General features: G+C 42.6%; 1 protein-coding gene across 2 annotated transcripts in view; it reads right to left on the reverse strand.

Moving 5' to 3' along the window:
- Positions 1 to 979: 979 nt before the first annotated feature.
- The window catches only part of LOC145613387 (chaperone protein dnaJ 10-like), a 59,544-nt gene continuing 36,344 nt past the window's right edge, over positions 980 to 24,179 (reverse strand). The window contains exons 7-10 of one of the 2 annotated variants that reach the window (XM_081668486.1): positions 17,671 to 17,849; positions 17,491 to 17,571; positions 17,228 to 17,380; positions 980 to 1,517 (exon numbers count right to left, since the gene is read on the reverse strand). In XM_081668486.1, coding sequence (XP_081524612.1) covers positions 1,404 to 1,517; positions 17,228 to 17,380; positions 17,491 to 17,571; positions 17,671 to 17,849 — 527 coding nt within the window. In that variant the 3' untranslated portion in view covers positions 980 to 1,403. Of the gene's footprint in view, positions 1,518 to 17,227; positions 17,384 to 17,490; positions 17,572 to 17,670; positions 17,850 to 24,179 lie in introns of both variants that reach the window. The other variant, XM_081668485.1, reaches the window with a different exon arrangement.

Raw genomic sequence — 24,179 nt, forward strand, 5'->3', positions numbered from 1 at the left:
AATTTAGTATTCCAAAGTCTAAGACACAACCCTGATATTACCCAATTGCGAACCTAGTTTGTAAAAAGTTATTAAAATATAAATACAAAAATAAGTATAATAATAACACATCATCAATTCTAACCTGTTTTGATGAATTAGATTAAGGGCCTGTTCACATTTACTGAACTGAGCTGAACTGAATTGATTGGAGCTGAACTGAACTGAGCTGAAATGAGTATTTTATGAGAGAGGGAAATTGAAAGCTGACGTGAACTGAACTGAACTGATTGGAGCTGAGCTGAGCTGAAATTAACTAAATATGAACAGGCCCTAAGCCTAATGTACCATTGAGAAAGCTTATGGAGCCTAATTGACCATTGAGAAAGCCTTTAGGGCTTACTACTACTATATTTCCATTGAATAGAAATATAGGAGGGGGGGTCAGTGGCGTGGTGGATCCAGGAGTTCTAAGCAGGGATATCATTTAGCCATTGAACAATAAGAGAAAAAAGGGTAAAAACAAGTATTATACTGCATATACACCTATAAAAGTCCTTTAATCTGATCTACCTATAGAAGGGCAAATGCTGACGGGAGGGAGCCAGGAGGAAGCTAATGATAATTGGCAAACATGGAAATGATCTTTTTTTGTTGTTGTTGTTAATCTACTACATATATTAATTACCAAGGATGACATTTTGCGTGAGTCAACCTATTATTATCTCACGATCCAAACATGATTCACTAGATGAAAGTGGATCGGGCATGGTGTTTATCCAAGTTTACCTTTCAGTAGGTTTGGGGTGCTAATGCATCCCGGACTTGTGAACTTGAAACCTTGCACCCAGCTGAATATAGTGTGAATAAATATCATCAGAATTTTTGAAGTCAAATGGGTTTGAAACATTAGTCCAGGACTCCGGGTACAGTTAGCACATAAAATTCCTTAAACTGAGGTGATGTTAAATATTGAAAGTATAATTCATACCAAAAAAAATATTGAAAGTATAATCGGATAAATCAACACAGTATTTACACCCATACAAAAACCAATGAAAACAAGAACCCATAATTACTCTTGCTATAGAGACATTTCTCTGGAGCCATACTAAGACTATTTCAACAAAAGCAACCAATGGTTAGGCATCGAGATAAGACTGGAACGGATAGACAGTATGGCTCCAAGAAAATGTCTATACAGCAAGAGTTGTATAGACATTTTCACATTCAGCAACCAATGAAAACAAAGTTGCTAGCTCATTTTCACATTGCATCTCAAAATGACCCATAAGAAATCAGATCAATGAAAACAAGAACCCATCTCCTTAGATGACCTAATAATGATACAGTAAGTATAATCAAACATGTATTCAACAAGGAAACCGAAAGCCAAAGACAGGGGAAATACCGAACTACCATTATTACTCTTTGCCTGTTGAATAACTTCTTTGAACACCCGGTGGTGCTGTTGGCATTGGGTAGCTAATATGGCATTGTGAATCATCAGCAAACTGGGGGGCAACCACATATGGAATCTGCAATGAGTATAGATAGTAAATTTCCAATGAATGCTAAGCCCGAGCACTGATCAGGAAAAGTTTTCTTTGAGAGTTTGAGAACATTTCATAGGACAAAAAAATAAAGTAAAAGAGAGAATTATGGGGAAGGTCAAGGTGTCTGCAAGGAACTTTAAGAAGTATGAATCAAATCAATCACCTGAATTGTTAAGGAGAGGAGATAAAACGGGACAAGCCCAAGCTTATGAATGTTATGATAACTAGGCTTGGCCCTTAACTCAATTCAAGCTTGGAAATTTTAATGCCAATTTCCATGTTTCAGAGGATACTGTGAGATTCTCATTGGTATTATTTATGATAATCTATATGATACTCGCAAGTCATTTAGCTCAGTTTATTTAAGTTGCACATTCGAGCAACATTCTCGAGCTGAACTATGCTCTGTTTTTCCCGGCTTATTAAATTTCAAGCTGATCTCACACAAACACCTATCCAAAAAGTTTCCAACATTTGACGTTCTGAAGCCAGTATTCTCACAAATATAGTCTTTCTAGCCAAAGAGTCCACTAATATTAATAACACAAAACCAACCTGAAGCAAAATTAATCTGACATGTATTTCTGTACAAGTGACAAGTTAGTGTCCAAGCATAAGATTCAGCCAATAAATCATAATTTTAGATTTTTTTTGCCTAAACTAAAGCTGTCATACAACACCCTACCTCACACAGTCCCTCTTTTCTTTTTGTTTCTTTTCATGTTCAACTTCTTTCTCCTCTCCTTTTTTTTTCTTCCCTGCTGCTCGCTGCTCGCTGCTCTCCCTCTCCTCTTTGATTTCTTCTGCTGCTTCACCATCATATTGCCATCATCTTCTTGTAAGCAAGCTGCTTGCGACTGTGTTTTGGGTCGTTTTTGTAAGATGTTGAATATTTGAGATTTATCGCATGGCCTCATAAAAACTTAAATTGTAGTAGTTGACAAAACTTGATTTTTAATGCCCTAGATACTACTGTATGCATTAGCATGATTCACAATATTAGAGGCTTTGGGTACACATAATTTACGAGTATAAAGATAATCACAAGATTGTTCTTTCGAATACTTATGTTGTAAACCAGATTGTGTCAAGAATGATGAAGCTTATTTTTAATGCCTTGATATTAATTTTATCATGATTTTTGCAAGGTTTAGTGCTATTAATGACTTAGGGCCTGTTCTCATTGACTGAACTCAGCTGAACTAAACTGAAATGAAATAAATATTTTATAAGAGAAGGAAATTAGGATTTCTTTGTATTTTCATATCTAGGTTTAAATAAATACCTATATCTAAAACTCATGAATTGCATGGTATATGCGGACAACTAAAAAACGACAAGTGATTGGTAGCTTGAGAGGTGCAATTCCACTGGTGAATTTTCGAGCATACGATCCAGGTTGCAAACATGGTGTTAGAATCTTACCTCCTTTCTATGTTCTAATTGATTTCCTACACTTTTATTTAAGGAAAATTTGTCTAGAAGGGACATACATGTTCACTATTTTATCTTGAAAGACCTTATATGTTTAAAGTGGTTTAAAAGGACCTTATAAGTTGATTTTGTTGTTTGGGGGGACCTTGAGGTCGGAATCCGACAATAATATTGCTTGAGAGAGAGAGTGTTTACAAATTCTTGGATGGTTTGCAAAATGAGGGGAAGGACCCTATTTATAGGCCTCCCAAGTAGCTAGAACATTCTACTCTAGAACCTTCTAACCTCCTCAAATGGAGGGTCCTAGAAGCTTACTTTTCTAGAGAGTTCTACACTATTCATCTCTACTCCTCTCTATGTACATGTTTCCGGAGTATTCCACACTATTCTAGAGTTTACAAGTATGTACAAGAGCAACCTAGAAACTTCTAGAAGCTTCCAAGACACATCCCGAGCCTTGTAGCACGTTCTGGAAGGTTCCGGACCTTTCCTCGAAATTCTGGCTGCACCATTGTGTTTATTGGGTCCAAAAACGGTGGACCACCAAGTTTGGGCTCATTTGGATTCCATTTGGTCTCCCAAATGACCCATTATTGTGTTACTGTTACTTGGGTGTTCACTAGGATTTCAGCACAAATACCATATAAAGCTCTATAGGGGAGAGGGTGCTTCCTAACACCCATGGGCAACTCCCTTGGCCCAAATTGTTGCCTAGTGCCCAAGTGACGTTGCTTGCTGCCTTAGTAGGTGTGGGACATGAGTCGTGACATGCTCCCCCACCCAAGTCTTGACGACCCCGTCAAGGCCGTCCCTCGAACTCGGAGATCTTGTCCCGAAATTGCCAAAGGTCCTCCTCTTTCTCCCATGTCGCCTCGCTGTCCGGGAGCCCTTTCCATCGGACAAGATACTCATTATAGCTTGGCACACCTCTTTTTCTAATGGCCCTCTTGGCCTCAATGACCTCGATGTCCCGAACATACGAAGTCACCACCGCTGTTGGTGCTCGGTGTGACTCACCCCTCGATGGATCTTCCTTATCTTCATGATAGGGTTTGAGCATACTCACATGGAACACCGGGTGAATTTTAAGCTTTGGTGGTAGCTCAAGCTTATAGGAGACCTTTCCCAACCTTCTTGATCACCGGGAAGGGTCCCTCGTAATTCCGCACAAGGCCCTTGTGCACCTTGCGGAAGACTTTAAATTGCTGAGGTAAGTAGGTAACCATGACCAAGTCGCCCTCCATGAACTCCAACGGGCGTCTATGTTTGTCCGCCCACTTCTTCATCTTCTTGGCGGCTTTGTTAAGATATGCCTTCGTGATGTCCAATTGCTCGTGCCACCCCTTGGCTAGCTTGTAAGCTGCTAGGCTGCTACCCGTGTAGCCCGACGCAACGGCTTGTGGAGTCAAGGGTTGTTGGCCCATGACTATCTCGAAAGGGCTTTGCTGCGTTGCCTCGGACCTTTGCAAGTTGTAAGAGAATTGGGCTATGTCCATGAACTTCGCCCAATCTCGCTGATTGACACCTACATAGTGCCTCAAATACAACTCAAGCTAGGCATTCACCCTTTCCGTTTGCCCATCTGATTGTGGGTGAAAGCTTGTTGAGAAATGAAGCCCTGACCCAAGGAGCTTGAACAACTCCGTCCAGAACTTGGCGGTGAACCTCAGGTCCCTATCACTGATTATGCTCCGCGGTAAGCCCCAATACTTCACCACATGCTTGAAGAATAGCTTAGCGGCTTGCTCCGCGGTGCAATCCTTCGGTGCCAGTATGAATGTGCCATATTTGGAAAAGCGATCCACGACCACCATTATTGAGCCACACCCATCTGACTTGGGCAAGGCCGATATGAAATCCATTGAGACGCTTTCCCAAGGCCTCTCCGGAATTGGCAATGGCTGCAATAGACTCGCCGGCACTCGTTGCTCCACCTTGTCTTGTTGGCACACAAGACAAGTCTTGACATAGACCTCCACATCATCCCGCATATGAGGCCAATAATAGATCTCCTCCAAGAGCGCCATGGTGCGTCGGATGCCTGGGTGTCCCGCCCATAGAGAATCATGACACTCCTTCAGCACATCGCGCCTAAGGTTGTCCCACTTAGGCACATAGATACGCCTTCCGACGGTGTAGAGCACCCCATCCTCTACCCAAAACCGTCGGGTCCTCCCTTCCTTGGCCAAGTCTACAAGCCCCTTGGCCATCGAGTTATGCACCAAACCATCCTTGATCCGTCCAAGGATGTTGCTAGCGACACTACTAGCAGTAGCAAAGATAGCCTTGCGGCTAAGAGCATCAGCAACCACATTGACCCTTCCTGGCTTGTACTCCATTACATAATCAAAATCGGCCAGGAAGTCTTGCCACCGAGCTTGCTTGGGGCTGAGCTTCTTCTGATTTTGAAAATAGCTTGTTGCCACATTGTCGGTCATGATGGTAAACCGACTCCCCAAGAGGTAGTGTCTCCATATTCGCAAACAATGAATGATCGCCGTCATTTCCTTATCATGCACCGGATATCTCTTCTCGGTGTCATTCAGCTTGCGAGATTCATAGGCAATTGGATGCCCTTCTTGCATGAGAACCCCTCCAATAGCAAAATCGGAGGCGTCCGTATGTAGCTCAAATGGCTTAGAGTAGTCTGGCAAGGCCAAGACAGGCTCTTCGATGACCGCTTTCCTCAAATCATCGAAGGCTGCCTGGCACTTATCATTCCAGCACCATTGCACCTTTTTCTTCAAGAGATCGGTCAGTGGTGCTGCCCGTGCTGAATAGCTCTTGATGAACCGCCTGTAATAGTTTGCAAGCCCAAGGAAAGAACGCAACTCTGAGACGTTCTTGGGCTCTTCCCATTCATTGATGGAGCGCAGCTTGTCATGCTCCATCATGATCTTCCCAGCCCTGATGCGGTGCCCTAAGAAAGACACCTCTTCTTGAGCGAACGAGCACTTCTTCCGCTTCACATAGAGCTCGTTCTCCCGGAGTACTTGGAACACCTGTCTCAAATGCTCCAAGTGGCTCATTAGATCGTCACTATACACGACGATATCGTCGAGATAGACGACGACAAATTTATCAAGAAATGGCTGGAAAATTCCATTCATCAACGTACAAAATGTGGCTGGGGCGTTGGTGAGGCCGAAAGGCATCACCAAGAATTCAAAAGACCCGTAGCGAGTGACGCACGTCGTCTTAGGCTCGTCGCCTTCGGCGATGCGCACTTGCCAATATCCCGACCTGAGATCAAGTTTCGAAAAGTACCTGGCTTTTCCTAGTCGGTCAAAGGGATCCGCGACCAGCGGGATTGGATATTTGTTCTTCACCGTTATCTTATTCAATTCCCGATAGTCGATGCACATCCGCAAGCTCCCACCATGCTTGCGTTGGAAAAGCACAGGCGCTCCAAATGGTGCTTTGGATGGCCTAATGAACCGAGCATCTAGCAACTCCTTAAGTTGCTTTCTTAGCTCCTCAAGCTCCGGTGGTGCCATCCGATAGGGTGCCATGGCTGGAGGCCTAGCCCCTGGCTCCAGCTCGATCTCATGATCAACTTCCCTTCGAGGGGGAAGCCTTTTGGGTAGCTCCGGAGGCATTACATCTTCAAACTCCTCAAGCACTCCGGCAACTTCTGTTGGAACCTCGTCCACACAAGGTTCGTCTTCGAGAAATGTAGCCAAGAATGTCTCTTAACCCTTCTTTACTCCTTTCTCTAGCTGAATGGCCGAGATCATCTTAGCCTCGACCTCCTCCCGAGTAATAGGGACGGACCATGCTCCTTGATCCTTCACGATAGTCATCGACCCGTCCCTTTCAAATGAGAACGGCCTCACCGAGTCCATGAACTCTAGACCCAACACTAAAGAGAAGTCGTCCATGTTGACGACGGTGAGGTCTACGGTGCCACTCCATTCACCCAAACAAAGAGGCACCTCCCTAGCAATGCCAAGGATAGGCACCGGTGAAGCGTTTACGGTCTTCAACGTGCCTGGCTCCTTGGTATACTTGACTCCCAATTTACTTGCCTCCTCCTTGGCAATGAAGTTGTGTGAGGCACCCGTGTCAACAAGTGCCCTTGAGGCCCTGCCATTCACCAATGCTTCAACAAACATTAGCTTTCCCTTTGGGCGGGGAAGTGTGCTTACCTTGACAACATCGCTGCACCCCTCGGCCTCGAATGTAGCTTTGACACTTCCCATAATGCGCAACGACCCCATCTGCGCTTCGTCTCCCGTAGACTCGCCACCCGAAGAGATAATGGCATTGAGCCTTTGTCGTCCTGGGCATTCTTGAACTCCAGCAAGGATTCGGCCACGGCGATGGCCTCATCAAGTGTTTGCACATTCCTCCATTCCACTTCTTGCTGGGCCCATCGTTGTAACCCTCCGATGAAATAGATCTCCGAGTTCGAGGGACGGCCTTGACGGGGTCGTCAAGACTTGGGCGGGGGAGCATGTCACGACTCATGTCCCACACCTACTAAGGCAGCAAGCAACGTCACTTGGGCACTAGGCAACAATTTGGGCCAAGGGAGTTGCCCATGGGTGCTAGGAAGCATTATAGAGCTTTATATGGTATTTGTACTGAAATCCTAGTGAACACCCAAGTAACAGTAACACAATAATGGGTCATTTGGGAGACCAAATGGAATCCAAATGAGCCCAAACTTGGTGGTCCACCGTTTTTGGACCCAATAAACACAATGGTGCAGCCAGAATTTCGACGAAAGGTCCGGAACCTTCCAGAACGTGCTACAAGGCTCGGGATGTGTCTTGGAAGCTTCTAGAAGTTTCTAGGTTGCTCTTGTACATACTTGTAAACTCTAGAGTAGTGTGGGATACTCCGGAAACATGTACATAGAGAGGACTAAAGATGAATAGTGTAGAACTGTCTAGAAAAGTAAGCTTCTAGGACCCTCCATTTGAGGAGGTTAGAAGGTTCTAGAGTAGAATGTTCTAGCTACTTGGGAGGCCTATAAATAGGGTCCTTCCCCTCATTTTCCAAACCATCCAAGCATTTGTAAACACTCTCTCTCTCAAGCAATACAAAGTTCTCTTAATCATTCTCTCACTTGTGCTTTACTTACTTACTTTAGCTTTCGTTGCCATACTTGCTATAAGCACTCGGGGTAAGCCTTGACTAGCAACTTTAGGGAAGGAAGTTAGTGGGCGCGCGTGCAAGAGACTAAGGGGATCAGTCAGCATGTGACAACGGGCGGGGCCTAAGATGGATGTCCCCAAGCCTCAAAAATACCATGGGAAGAGAGATGCTCGCGAGATCGATAACTACCTATGGGGCGTCGAGAAGTACTCCGACGCTATGCGCTAGGAAAGCGATGCTTCCAAGATCAACGCCGCCACCATGTATCTTGGATAAGATGCTATACTCTGGTGGAGACGACGAGAGCAAGACATCAAGAAGGGGAGTTGTTCCATCAACACGTGGGACGAGTTCAAGAAGGATTTCAAGAGCCAGTTCTATCCGGAGAATGCCAAGAAGCTCTCCATGATGAAGCTACATGACTTGAAGCACATCAACACCATCAAGGAGTACATCAAGCAATTTACGACGCTAATGCTTGAGATCGATGATTTGCCAGCTCATCTACTTCATCGGAGGACTTCAACGATGGGCTCAGCAAGAAGTAGAACGAAGGAATGTAACGAAGGAATGTGCAGACGCTTGCTGAGGCTATCGCTGTGGCCGAGTCCTTGCTTTTCAAAGAAGGATGACAAAGGAGGTGGGAACAAGGGAAAAGATAGGGAAGCAAAACACACCGACCGAAGTAGCAGCAGCGGCAACAATCGCTTCAAGAGGAAGGACAAGGATAAGAGCAAGGTGTCACGTGCGGACTAACTCCCCTAGTCTTATACACGTGCACCCATTAACTTACTTCCCAAAGGTTGCTAGTCAAGGCTAAACCCTAAGTATTGCTCCTAGCAAGGCAACGAAAGCTAAGTAAGTGAGAAAGTAAGAACACAAGAGAGTAAGTTAAGAGAACTTGTATTGCTTGAGAGAGACTGTTAAAAAAATGCTTGGATGGATTGCAAAATGAGGGGAAGGTCCCTATTTATAGGCCTTCCAAGTTCCTAGAAAGTTCTACTCTAGAACATTCTAACCTCCTCAAATGGAAGTCCTAAAAGATTACTTTTCTAGAGCCTTCTATACAATTCTGATTTCCTACTCTTAGTACATCATTCTGGAGTATTCTATACTACTCTAGAGTAACAAGAATGTACAAGAGCAACCTACAAAGTTCTAGAAGCTTCTAGACACATCCCGAGACTCCACGTTCTGGAATGTTCCGGACCTCTCCTCAAAAATCTGGCTGCACCATTGTCTTCGTTGGGCCCAAAACGACGGACCCCAAGTTTGACCTCATTTGGACTCCATTTGGTCCCCAAATGACCCATTATTGTGTTACCGTCAATGCTGTGTTCACCAGTATCTTAGCAACATAGCCATATAAATCTCTATAGGGGGAAGGTGCTTACTAGCACCTATAGGCATCTCCCTTGGCCCAAGTTCCTGCCTACCGCCCATGCGAACGCATTAATGCCTCTAAAGGTGTGAGACATGAGTCGTGACATGCTCCCCCACCCAAGTCTTGATAATCCCGTCAAGGCCATCCCTCAAATTCGGAGATCTTGTCCCGGAATTGCCAAAGGTCTTCCTCCTTTTCCCATGATGCTTCGCTGTCCGGGAGTCCCTTCCAACGAACAAGATACTCGTTGTAGCTAGGCACCCCTCTTCTTCTAATAGCCCTCTTGGCCTCAATGACCTCGATGTCCCGATCAAACGAAGTCACAACCGATGTTGGTGCTCAGTGTGACTCACCCCTAGATGGATCTTTCTTGTCTTAATGATAGGGTTTGAGCATACTCAAATGGAAAACCGGGTGAATTTTAAGCTTCGGTCAAGCTTGTAGGAACCTTTCCAACCTTCTTAATCACCGGGAAAGGGCCGCTCATACTTCCGCACAAGGCCTTTGTGCACCTTTTTGAAGACCTTGAATTGCTGGGGTAGCAGCTTGACCATGACTAAATCGCCTTCCGTGAACTCCAATGGATGCCTATGCTTGTCCGCCCATTTATTCATCTCTTTGATCGTCTAGGGAAAGCCAGTTACTTTTCTAAACTTGATCTTAGGTCGGGGTATTGGCAAGTACGCATCGCCGAAGTTGAGGAGCCTAAGACGACATGCGTTACTCGCTATGGGTCTTTTGAATTCTTGGTGATGCCATTCGGTCTCACCAACGCCCCGGCTTGCCATTCCTTGACAAATTCGTCGTCGTCTATCTCGACGATATTGTCGTGTATAGCGACGACCTAACAAGTCACTTGGAGCATTTGAGGCACGTGTTCCAGGTACTACGGGAGAACGAGCTGTATGTTAAACAGGAGAAATGCTCCTTTGCTCGAGAAGAGGTGTCTTTCTTGGGGCACCGCATAAGGCTGGAAAAATTATGATGGAGCATGACAAGGTGAGCTCCATCAACGAGTGAGAGGAGCCCAAGAACGTCTCGGAGTTACGCTCATTCCTTGGGCTAGCAAATTATTATCGACGATTCATCAAAAGCTACTCAGCTCGGGCAACACCATTGACGGACTTGCTAATGAAGAAGGTGCCTGGTGTTGGAGTGAGAAGTGTCAAAGGGCCTTTGATGATTTGAAGAAGACAGTCACCAATGAGCCCGTATTAGCATTGCCCGACTGCAACAAGCCGTTCGAGCTCCATACGAATGCCTCAGACTTTGTCATTGGAGGTGTGCTAATGCTAAAAGGGCATCCGATCGCCTACGAGTCGCGCAAGCAAAGTGATACCGAGAAGAGGTATCCCGTGCATGAAAAGGAGATAACGGCCATCATTCATTGCTTGCGCATTTGGAGGCACTACTTGCTTGGGAGTCGGTTTATCATCTATACCGACAACATTGCTACAAGCTACTTCCAAAACCAGGAGAAAATCAGTCCCAAGCAAGCTCGTTTGGCAAGATTTCTTGGCTGACTATGACTATGTCATGGGTTACAAGCCAGGCAAAGTTAATTTTGACGCCGATGCTCTCAGCCGAAAGGCTATGCTTGCTGCTATAAGGGCCTAGTACGGAAGTATGAAGGACCGTTCCTGGTCATAAGGAAGGTCGGGAAGTTTAGCTATAAGCTCGAGTTACTGTCAAGCATAAGATACACCCGGTGTTTCATGTTAGCCTACTCAAGCCCTACCATGGTGACAACGATTATCCTACAAGGGGCAGTCACAACAAGCGCCCACATCAGTCGTGACTTCTTTTGATCGGGACATCGAGGTGATCGAGGAAAAAAGAGTCATACGAAGAAGGGGCGTACCAAGCTACAACGAATATCTTGTCCGTTGGAAGGGTCTTCCGGATAGTGAAGCATCGTGGGAAAGAGAGGAAGACTTGGGACTAATTTTCTCCTGGTTTTGAAAGTAGCTTGTAGCAACGTTGTTGGTATAGATGATGAACCGACTCCCAAGCAAGTAGTGCCTCCAAATGCGCAGGCAATGAATGATAGCCGTCATCTCCTTTTCATGCACATGATACCTCTTCTCGGTATCATTCAGCTTGCGCAATTCGTAGGCGATCGGATGCCACTCTTGCATTAGTACCCCTCCAATGGTAAAGTTGGAGGCATCCGTATGAAGCTCGAACGGCTTGTTGTAGTCGGACAATGCTAACACGGGCTCATTGGTTACTGCCTTCTTCAAATCATCAAAGGCCCTTCGACACTTCTCACTCCAACACCATTGCACCTTCTTCTTCAGCAAGTCCGTCAATGGTGCAGCCCGAGCTGGGTAGCTTTTGATGAATCGCCGATAATAATTTGCTAGCCTTGGGCTCCTCCCACTCGTTGATGGAGCGCACCTTGTCATGCTCCATCATAATTTTTCCAGCCTTGATCGGTGCCCCGAGAAAGACACCTCTTCTTGAGCGAACGAGCATTTCTTCGATTGACATACAACTCGTTCTCCCGTAGTACCTGGAACACCTGCCTCAAATGCTCCAAGTGACTTGTTAGGTCGTCGCTATACACGACGATATCATCGAGATAGACTACAACGAATTTGTCAAGGAATGGCTAGAATATTTAGTTCATCAAAGTGCAAAATGTAGCCGGGGCGTTGGTGAGACCGAATGGCATCACCTAGAATTCCAAAGACCCATAGCGAGTAACGCATGCCGTCTTAGGCTCGTCACCTTCGGCGATGGGTACTTGCCAATACCTCGACATGGGATCAAGTTTAGAAAAGTACCCGGCTTTCCCTAAACGATCAAAGAGATCGGCGACCAACGGGATCGGATACTTGTTCTTCACAGTAATCTTGTTATGCACGTCCGCAAGCTTCCGTCGTGCCTGCTTTGGTGCTCCATAGGGTGCCTTGGATGGCCTAATAAACCCTGCCTCCAGTAGCTCTTTGAGCTTCTTCCTTAGTTCCTCCAACTTCGGTGGGGCCATCCGATATGGTGCCATGGCTGGTGGCCTTGCCCAGGCTCCAGGTCTCGATTTTATGGTTGACTTCCCTTCTAGGAGGGAGTCTCTTGGGCAGTTCCGGAGGCATAACATCCTTGAACTCTTCTAAAACTCTGAATACTTCAAGTGGAAACTCACCCCCATGAGGCTCCTCTTCCTTAAGTGTGGCCAAGAATGTCGGTTGTCCCTTCTTGACACCATTCTTCAGTTGCATTGCCGAGATTGTCTTGGCTTCCACCTCTTCTCGAGTGACTGGGATGGACCACGCCCCTTGATCTATTGCAATAGTCATCGTTCCATCCCTCTCGAATGCAAACAGTCTTACCGTGTCAAAGAATTGAAGTCCCAACAACAATGAGTAATCATCCATGTTTATCATGGTAAGATCGATGGTACCCTCCCATTCTCCCATACGAATGGGTACCTTGCTTGCTACACCATGGCCTGGGGTTGGCTTCGAATTCACCATCTTAAAGGACCCGGCCTTCTTGACGAACTTGATCCCCAACCTTGTAGCCTCTTGTAGAGCAATAAAATTGTTTGTTGCACCCGTATCAATGAGTGCCTTTGAGGCCTATCCATTCACCTTGGCCTCTACAAACATAAGAAATGGTTGCGTTCGGGGCAGCATTCTTACCTTGGCTAAGCTTACCCTTGGTGTGACCTCCGTAGCTTCTTCATGGCAATCTCCACCGCATTCTCCGGATAGAATTGCTTTTTGAAGTCGGTCTTGAACTCGTCCTATGTGTTGAGCGAGACAAGCCCCTTCTTGATGTCGGACTCCCGTCTCCTCCACCATAAGATGGCGTCATCAGCCAAATACATTGTAGCGGTGTTGATTTTCATTGCATCATCTTTAAGATGCATTGCATCGAAGTACCTCTCAATGCTCCATAGGAATTTGTCCAACTCCCTAGCATCCCTCTTACCTTGGTACTTCGGTGGTTCGGGAACCTTAATCTTAGGTCCTTCCCAAACCGTGGCACCCCCTGCCACAGCACCACGTCGGCTTGTAGAGACTCGATTTTCTCCTTCATGGAGCCCAACTCCTTCATGAAGGTGTCCTTGAGTTGAGCCAATTCTGACCGAAGAGCATCGGCCATTTGGTTGAATAGGAGCTGTGTCCCGTCCTTCATTTTCGCCGTATCCGACTCCAACTCTTGGACTAGTGTTTCAAGTCCCTCGACGTCCTCGACGCCATCAACTCTTCCCAGGAGGTCACTAACTCTGTCAGCCAATTGCCGAAGGCTATCGTGGTGATCAGCGATAGAGCACTCCAAGGAAGCCACCTTCTCTTCAAGCAATGAAGTACGACTTCCCTTCTTGCTTGTTTGTGGTTCCTCTAAGGTTGAACCAAATGTTTCCTTCGGTTGAGCCATCGTCACCTCCGCACTTCACCTCGTACCGCAACAAAGCTTAACTCCGCAACAGACCGTCCCCTACGATCACCGTTGCTCTTATACCACGTGTCACGTGCTGACTCTTTCCCCAAGTCCTTTGCACGCGTCCTACTAGAATTACCCCCGCAACTCTAGTCAAGGATCCCGCAAAGTACCTTAGTTAGGCTAAGTACGATGCTTGAAGTTAAGTGAGTAAGTTAGAGAATGGCTAAGTAAGCAAGCAAGAGAGAACTTAGAAAGATTGCGTAAAGGATGCTTTGTATTGCTTGAGAGAATTTGCAAACGTGTGGATGAATGTACAAATGAGGGGGAGGCAGCCTATTTATAGTGCTCCCCATGCCTAGAGACTTCTAGCCTAGAAAGTTCTTAACCTCCTCAAATAGAGGGTGCTAGAATAGGGCTACTCTAGAGAGTTCTACACCATTCTACTCTACTCCTCTCTATATACATTTTTCCGGAGAAATCTAGGCTACTCTAGTTTACAAAGAATGTACAAGGTTGCCCTAGAAGTTTCTAAAAGCTCCCGGAAGGCTCACGAACCTTGTAGCGCAATCTGAAATAATGTGGGGCCCATCTCCAAAATCTGACTCAACCATCATCTTCATTGGGTCCAAAAACGGTGGGCCCCCAAGTTTCAGCCTGTTTAGGCTTCATTTGAGCCCCCAAATGGCCCATTATTGTGTTACTGTCACTTTAGTATTCACTAGGAAATCAACATTGTTGCTAAATAAAGCTCTATAAGGGGGAGGTACTTCCTAGCACCCATGGGCAACTCCCTTGGCCCGATCTATTGCCTAGTGCCCAAGTGACGTTGCTTGCTGCTTTTGTGGGTGTGGGGCTTGAGTTGTGACACTGAGCTACCACCTAAGCTTAAAATTCGCTACCACCTAAGCTTAAAATTCACCTGGTGTTCCATGTGAGTATGCGCAAACCCTACCATGAAGACAAGGAAGATCCATCTAGGGGTGAGTCACACCGAGCACCAACAGTATTGTGACTTCGTTCGACGGGACATCGAGGTCATTGAGGCTAAGAGGGACATTAGAAGAAGAGGTGTGCCAAGCTACAACGAGTATCTTGTCCGTTAAAAGGGACTCCCAGACAGTGAAGCATCATGGAAAGAGATGAGGACCAATTTGAGGGACTGCCTTGACGAGGTCGTCAAGACTTAGGTGGGGGAGCATGTCACGACTCATGTCTCACACCCTTGGTAGCGTCGATGCGGTCGTATGGGCAGTAGGCAACAACTTGGGTCAAGGGAGATGCCCATGGGTGCCAGTAAGCTGCTTCTCCCTATAAAGCTTTGTATGGCACCTGTGTTGGAATTGTAGTGAACACCGCATTGACAGTAACACAATAATAAATCATTTGGGAGACCAAATGAAACCCAAATGAGCCCAAACTAGGGAGTCCACAGTTTTTGGGCCCAATAAAGACAATGGTGCAGCCAGATTTTTGAGGAGAGGTCCTAAACATTCCAGAAGTTTTGGGATACATCGGGAAGCTTCTAGGACTTTCTAGGTTGCTCCTGTACATTCTTGTAGCTCTAGAGTATTATAGAATACTCCGAAATGTTGTACATAGAGAGGACTAGAGTAGAGTTGTATTGAAGTCTCTAGAATAACCTTGTTTAGGATCCTCCACTTGAGGAGGTTAGAACTTTCTAGAATAAAACATTCTATGTACTTGGGAGGCCTATAAATAGGGACCTTCCCCTTCATTTGCAAACCATCCAATCATTTTGTAAACAGTCATTCTCAAGCAATACAAGTTCTCTTAATTTAATCTCTCTTGTGCTTACTTTAGCTTTCGTTGCCTTAACTTGCTAGGAGCAATATTCGGGGTTAAGCCTTGACTAGCAGCCTTAGGGAAGGATGTTAGGGGCGCGCGTGCACAAGACTAAGGGGGTTAGTCAGCACGTGACATTAAGCCCTACCATGAACATAAAGACTAAGGGGGTTAGTCAGCACCAACAACGGTCGTGTCATCTTTGGACCGAGACATCGAGGTCATAGAGGCTAAAAGGGTCATTCGGAGGAGGGGTGTGCCAAGCTATAATGAGTACCTTGGACAGTGAGGCGTCATGGGAAATAAGGACTTATGGCAATTTCGGGACAAGATAACCGAGTTCGAGGGACGGCCTTGATAAGGTCGTCAAAGACTTGGGTGGGGGAGCATGTCACGACTCACGTCCCCTCACCCACTAAGACAGCAGCAACGTTCATCTTAAAGAGCACCTTCATCTTAAAGAGCTTTATGGCGCTAAGGGGGTGTTTTAGCAAAATTGACAGTAACTAAATAATGGGTCTTTTAGGGGCCCAAATTAAGGTTTAGCAAAACACATGAGCATATTTATATGATCAATCATGTTTCTTAATTTTAATCTCATGATTAGCCTTGTTTGATAGTTCATATTAATGATTTGTTCGTGTTTAAAGTGCAAAGGTTTGGTACTTAATAGTCTTTAATTGTTTTTCAAGGTGATTTCAATTGATTAAACTAGGATTCAATTAAGTAATTAAAGTTTAAAAGTTTAAGTATTCAAGAAAGGTTTTTTTTATTTTTTTTATTTTTTTTATTTTATAATAAGTGTCGAGGAAAGGCTAAAAAATGTATTATAGTATTGTTTGATCACCATATGATAATCAATCAATCAAAGCCTTCATCCCATATGTGATAAGCAAGATAAACAAAAATCATACTTATGTCTACTTGTCAAAAATACAAAATAAGATACTAACCACTAAAATTGAAAAAGATTAGCAACCAATACTTAAGAGAAGGTTCTCTTATAAAGTGTTGAACAAAGAAGAGATAGTTTTAACATTGCTTTCTTGCATCTTTTTACCCTTTGCACAAAGTGCAATTATAATTAATAATCAATTTTCCTAAGACTAGCTAATCTTCATGAGTCAAGTTAATCAGGATTGGTTACAAGGTATATTGGACTAAAGGTGGTCAAGGACACTAGTTATTTAAGGTCTAAGAGTCAATTGGATGGGGGATTTCCAATCAAGTTGTATTTGGCTTAGTAATATCACGTGTAATAATTTCAATTCATATCTCTCTTTAGTGTATGTAATTTGCATTAGCTTTGACTTTTCGACGTTAACCACCTATTTTCCGGTGTTTGACCTCAACTTGTACGGCAAATGACTTCTTATTTTCCTAAACACGTGCCATGCACGCTGAGGTTAATTGAACAAATTTTATTCATGTTGATAAAGAAAACTAATATTTAGAGTATGACACTTAAAACTCGTCACTCTTGCAATGTGAGTAACTTGGCAATGTTGAAGATCAGAAACTAGGCATATTTTATTTTATGAAGTGTAGCCGATAACATAATGAGCAAAGATAGTACCTGTGTGGCAATTCCATTATAAGATTGATCTTCCATTCCCCGGCTATTGGGGGATGTCTTTGAAGCTAATGGATCATAGCTTGACTCGCTTCCATTTAATTTATAAAGTTCAGCCCCAATTGCAGTATCAGCCTCATTGGTTTCAGATTTCACCTGCTGTAAGTATAAAGACGTTTAATTCAATCAGAATATAAGCAAAGAAATTCAGCAATGTTCGATGATACAGCAGACAAAACTAAAATAAAATAAAAAACTAAGATTACCTGAAATATTTTTCCTAGTGTTTTCAGCCCTTTTGCTCGTGCACGAAGCTCCTCTTTTTTGGCATTGCTGTCTTGAAGTACCTGGATAAGCAAAAGACATATTTGTCAAAAATAATAGTCAACTTGACCCATAGGCATACTACCAAAGTATTTAATACATAATTAGATAGGTATAGCAACCATCTGACAAACACGAGAAAGAGTCCCTTCGATGTCAACAACATTGAGCTTCCACAAAGAATCTATCATCACTTTCTTGTGAGATTCCATATAGCTTTCAAGCTCTTCCTCAGTGTAGTTACCCTCTGCATTGAGATGTCGTTTCATGTCTTCTTGTAGCTGAAATAAAGCGACAGCACCTAAGATGGCCAAAAAAAAAAAGGGAAGAGATTAATGGACACAAATAACCAAGAGGAATCTTAGAAGTGAGCTACAAATTAAAGATGATGTCATAAAGGAACAATTATCGAATGGTTTCAATTTTGCTCCAAACCGTCAAAGAAATCTCTCGACAACTCTTCTTCACACTCGGTTTTGAACGAATTGAAATCACTTAAACTGATGAAAAGGAAATTTTACTGACATAAATTGATATTTGCTGATTAAATTTGTTTTTTACGGGGCCAAGGCATTCATTAACCATCTTTCAAAAAAGGGAATCTCATTGATTCCATTTAATAAAATTGGATTAATGAGTTGAGCATTTTTTCCCCTTATTTTAACGATAAGAGAAAATCCTTTTAAAGATACAAAACAGATGAATAGAGGAGAAGGCAGTTGATTCGTCAAAAAAATTGACTATCTCACAGGCCACTCGTGGGCCTTGAATTTGAGAGTGTACTTACAAAATGAACCCTGAGCGGCGAGCTCGAGCAGAAGCTTTGATGCCCATGTTGAATGCCTAATGATGCATAATTTGAGAGTATTTAAAGGAGAGAGAGTGGTGGATGGTCCTTCACCTTGGCCGAGTATGTAATAATGGGCCCTTATAGTATATTTTGCTTTATTTAGGACTTATTATGAGGCCTCTAGGCTTACAAGGATAAAATTACCCTAGACTAGAATGGGTATGACCATTTGGTACTCAAAAAATTAGCTGGTGCACCTTCAAATGAAATACTTACCTAAAAATATGGGAATGAGTGTAACCCCATTACTCAAGCTCAGAATGGAGGACTTACCTAAAAATGTGGGAATGAGTATAACCCCATTACCAAATCCCAGCTTCAAATGGAATACCTATCCAAAAATCTAGGAATGAGCATAACCCTATAACTGAAACGCATCTTCAAATGAAGTACTTACCCAAAAATCTGGGATTGAATATGATCCCATTACCGAAACCCAACATCTAATGGAATACTTACCCAAAAATCTAGGAATGAGTATAACCCCATTACTGAAGCGAACTTTGAATGGAATCCTTACCCAAAATCTTAGTAAAGAATAAAACCCCATTTGAAGATGTACTTACCCAACAAAGATTTGGCTCGGCTAAAATCCGTTTCTCAAAATTTGAAATTCTTCGAAAATAAAAGAGCTCAAATCTAATTTTCAAATAAATTTATTTAAAGAAAAAAAGAAAAAAAAAACAAACAAACTCATATTTCAAATAGAATTGGGGTTTGCGAGCTAATTGTTTGGGTACAAAAATAGTCATACACTAAACAAACCCATTACATCGCGCTTATATGTTACTATATATAAGCCCAAATGCCTAAATAAGCCAAATACAATACGAACCCATTACATCGCACTTATATGTTACTATATGTAACCCTCTTAAGGGCCAAGGTAAAGGAGGTCACACACTTATCATTTAATAGGACCATCCACCACTCTCTCTCACCTAACTTGGGCATCGGAGGCTCCGCTCCGGGTCCCGACTCGAGTTCATTCTGCAGGTTCACACAAGACCGAAATTCGAGGCCCATGAGCCCGTAAAGGCCTAAATAATCATTTATTTTTCCAAAACAACAATAATCTTTAAACAAGTCCTAATTAGAAATTATGTTGTAGTCCTCTCCCGTCACGAACTTCATGTTCTCACAAAAGTAGAAAAAAGTTGTTTTAGCCAATTTCTTTTAATTCATTAACTACAATTAGTAAATCATAATACAAAATTAATAGCTACACTATAAGTCAACCCATACTATCAAAACCCATACAACACGGAAGGTCAATCTATAATACCAACATTAGATGCATTATGACAATACAATTGCACCCACCTCTCTCTCTTAATCAACCATAAGAAGTCAATGGGGCTTGTTGATCATTCATGCAACACCTCATCTACCGTAACCAAGACATGTAGATGCCTTTCAGGTTAACACTTAATCAAGATATAACTTACCAATACAACAGTTTTGAGTCCGTAATGTGTGATTTAGTGGCTAAAGTGTTAGTTTAGAGGGAGTTAAAATGAAATTTAAGTTCATTAACTTTATCTTCCAGGGACAAGTCTGTATCGACCTATTAAAATCAATAATCGCATTCCTAAATGTTAGGGTCCAAGTGTTTTGACACCGGATTGTGTGGTGCGCTCTTGCCTTTTGGCGATGAGAACGCAAGCCTAGTGCGAAATTGGGGCTTGTAAGCACAAAGCAACACAAGCGGACAAAGGTATTTCAAGGGAGCACGCGTCTTAATGTAACGAGTGCGAAGTCGGGGCTAGTGAAGACTGATACTTCAAGGCACGAGAGGGTCCGACAACAATGAGGGCTTCTTTAGAGGTTCTTTTGGTTTGGAAGGGATGATTTAAAACAATGCAAGCACAATATCAATAAAGGCTTAAAACAACACACAAGTTTCAAAGCAATATGCAATTGGGTAGGGAGCTTGGATTTCATTCAATCAATCACTCCCTAAAGAGCTTAAAATTAGCAATTGGAATCTAGAGGGTTTAAGCTAAGTCGGAGTAAGACTGAATATTTAGTATGTCGCTTTGGTACTTAGAGGGGGACAAGCAATGAGGTGGTGAGTTTGGATGGAAAGGACTTCACCATGAGCGAATGTTTTAAATATCTTGGATCACCCAGAAAAATGGTGACATTGATCAAGACGTGGCCTACAAGATTTAGTCGGGGTGGCTTAAGTGGAGAGTGGCCACGAGAGTGTTATGTGATCGAAGCATACCCTTACAATTTAAGGGAAAAATTCTACAGGATTTCCAGAAGACTAGTGTTGCAATATTGGGCTTTAAAGAATGAGCACATTGAAAAGAAGGTAGGTGTGGCAGGCATTGCATATAAACTAAGGAAAAATCGTGTGCGTTGGTTTGGGCATGTAACACGGAGACCCGAGGGTGCACCGGTACGAACAGTGGAAGAGTGGGACCATGGAGGGGTTAAACGAGGGAGAGGGAGACCAAAAATGACTTGGTTGGAAAGAGTTAGGAAGGAAATGAAAATATGGATTTGCATGAGGATAAGGTATTGGATCTTAAGGGATGGAGGAGGAGGATCTTTGTCGACGATAACACAAAATAATCAAATTTTGTTCATGTAGCCGACCCCACTTATGAGATTAAGGCTTTGATTGATTAATTGAAGTACTAGTGAACACTTAACACTAAAATGACAGTTACACAATAATTCTACCTACACCTTACTATACATAAAGAAAGGCTTAAAGGGCATAACATAGGGAAATTATAAGAATAGGGGAGATACATAAAAGAAAGAGGCGAACTCTAACATCCTTTCTCACTTAAGCAGTCAACGACCTCGTCGACTTACAAATTAACATCTTAACAAAAGAAAAGTGCATGTCAATCTTAAGTCGTGGCTCATTATGTTGCATTTGGAGTATTCTAGGTCTTGATGGTAGGGCTTGAGATGGCTGACGTAAAACATAGGGTCTATCTTCATCGCACTGGCGGCTGAACCTTATATGCATTATTCCTAATCCGTTTTGTGATATGGATGGGGCCTTCATACTTCTTGATGAGTCTAAACTTAAGCTATTATGGCAGAACTTTTACCATCACCCTATCACCTACATCAAATTTTAGTGGCCTTCTGTTTTGATTGGCCTACTTCTTCATTCTCCAAAAGTTCCAGCTGCTCACTCCAAGTAAGTGTTTTAATACCATTCTTTATTGAACTCACTAGCCTCGCGGCAGGAACAGTGTGTGGAAGGAGGTGTTATTGGCCTATGAGTAAATCAAATGGGCTTCTAGTGAGAAGTTTGTTGATCACGGTGAGATCCACGATGTCGCTCTATTCTCCCAAACATGAAGGCATCTTCATGGCTATGTCAAGGATAGGCATAGGTGAAGCATTGATGATCTTCTTCAATGTGCTTAACTCTAGCATATTTTAACCCTAACTTGATCGCCTCCTCCTTGGCGACGAAGTTATGCGAGGCACTCGTATTAACAAGTGCCCTAGAAGCTCATCCATTCACCAATGCTTCAACAAGCATAAGTGAACTCTTTGGGCGTGGGAGTGTACTTACCTTAACCACATCGTTGCTCCCCTCAAGACCACATCGTTGCTCCCCATCATGCCTTGTCCCCTCCCACTCACCACCCGAAACAATGTTGCGTTTGTAGTCCTTATGCTTGCCCTTGTCCGTTAAAGAAGTAGTCCTTATGCTTGCCCTTGTCCGTTAAAGAAGTAGTCCTTATGCTTGCCCTTGTCCGTTAAAGAGGAGGATGATTAACTCTTGCTATTATCTTGTCCTTCTACTCGAACCGTTTGTTGTTGTTGCTTTGATCGGTGGGTTTTCTCCCCCACCTTTTTCCTTGCTACCACCACCTTTGCCATCCTTGTTTGACTCCTTGTATTCAAGGACTCAACAACTACAATGGCTTCAGTACACATCTGTACATTCCTTCTTTCCACTTCTTGCTAAGCCCATCGTTAAAGCCCTCCAATGAAGTAAATGAGTTGGCTAACCTCTAATAGATCATTGATCTCAAGCATTCGCGTCGAAAATTGTTTGATGTACTCCTTGATTTTGCTATTGTGTTTCAAGTCACGTAGCTTCATCATGGAGACTTTCTTGACATTCACCGGACGATGGAACAAGTACCTTTTCTTAATGTCCAATTTACGTCTTCTTAATGGAACAAAGTACATAGTGGCTATAATCCCCCGTATTTTTAAATATATTATAAATAAAATTAAATTTTATTTATAATATTTATTTGTATTTTTCCGGGATTTAATTTCAAAAGTTTCTAATTATTATTGGTTTGATAACGATTTTAATACAAAGAACTTTTTATGAACCTGTCTTCTATAATTATGTCCAACAAACAAAGCCTAACCCACATTACTTAATTGTCCCATTATTTTTTTTATAAGGCTCAATACTTCTACTTACCCTACAACTATCTCTATTATAAATACCCCATAAATCCCTAACATTTTCCCCACACAAAAGCTAAGTCTTATTTTCATTCGCCATTATTTATTTAATTTTTCTATTCTTTTTCCTTTATTTTCTTTTTCTTTTTTTTTCTCTTTCTTTCCTTTTTTGTCTTTCCTACGTGAGTTCTTTAACCTTCCTGCTAACACTCCTGCCGCCAGCCACCTCCGGCGCACCCACCGCCAGACTGCAGCAACCACTGGCCGTGGCCCAACTTTCCTTCCCCCTTTGTTTTATTTACCTTGTATAAATTTTAATATATTAGTTTTGGGTTTTGATCAACGTTACCCGGAACGTAGTACGTTATGGAATATGGTACGGGAACGGGAATGCGGTACGTAGGGTATAGAGTTCCCGGATCATTTGGTTATACATGTATATAATTTGATTTCTTTGAAAAAAGAAAAAAAAAATGGAAATTAAAAGTTTAAAAGTTAAATTGATAACAAATTTTTGGATGCTATGGGTTTTTATTACGTGAAAAGTTGATAGATTTTTTTTGTTAAAAAAATCAATAAAGTTACAGCTATACTGTACTAGTTGTACTCTACTAACTAACTGGTGCAATATTAAATTATTAAGTGGAGACACAAAATACTAAGCATTAAAAAAAATTAAGAAAAAAAGAAAAGATAAAAAGAAGGGTCCACAATTTTTTTTTAATTAGGTTAAGATGTATTGCCTTCATATTTCTTCATCTTCCTCTATTAAAAACTTACATTAAACCTCAAAATTTTAAACAAAAAAAGTACAGCTGCAACACAAGAAAGAACCAGAAGGTTCCTAACTTCCTACACTCACAAATGGGTAATCCATCAAAGACGACCTGAATCGCAAACCACCACGATCCGGGACGAGTCAGTTCCGCGTTTCATGACACACGAACCAATTCGCGGAATGCGCCATTGTCCCGCGTTCCATGTATCGTTGGTTTTGGTTTTGATTTTGTAATATAAAGATTATATTTTTAGCATCAAATTCATGTTTTTGATGGTTTGAACTTATAATTTCATATAATATTTATGTTTAAATTTTCAGATTTTGTGATTATAAAACCTAGGGTTTTAATTTATTTAAATTGGGATTTTAGGGTTCTTATGATCAATTCATTTGGGGCTTTGGTTCCTTTTGGATTTCTATTGATTAATTAAGCATAAAAACATGTTTTTAATGAAATTTTAAGAAGTTTTAATCAAAGTTATATTGCAGGATTTTTGTATAAGTATTAATTTATGATTGTTTATTGTAATCTAGGAGGTAATTATTCCCTAGGAGACTTTTAAGTGATTAAAAGTGGCACAAATGATTGT

This window comes from Chenopodium album, chromosome 25 (genome assembly GCF_948465745.1).
Source record: "Chenopodium album chromosome 25, dcCheAlbu1.1, whole genome shotgun sequence".
Classification (NCBI taxonomy): domain Eukaryota; kingdom Viridiplantae; phylum Streptophyta; class Magnoliopsida; order Caryophyllales; family Amaranthaceae; genus Chenopodium; species Chenopodium album.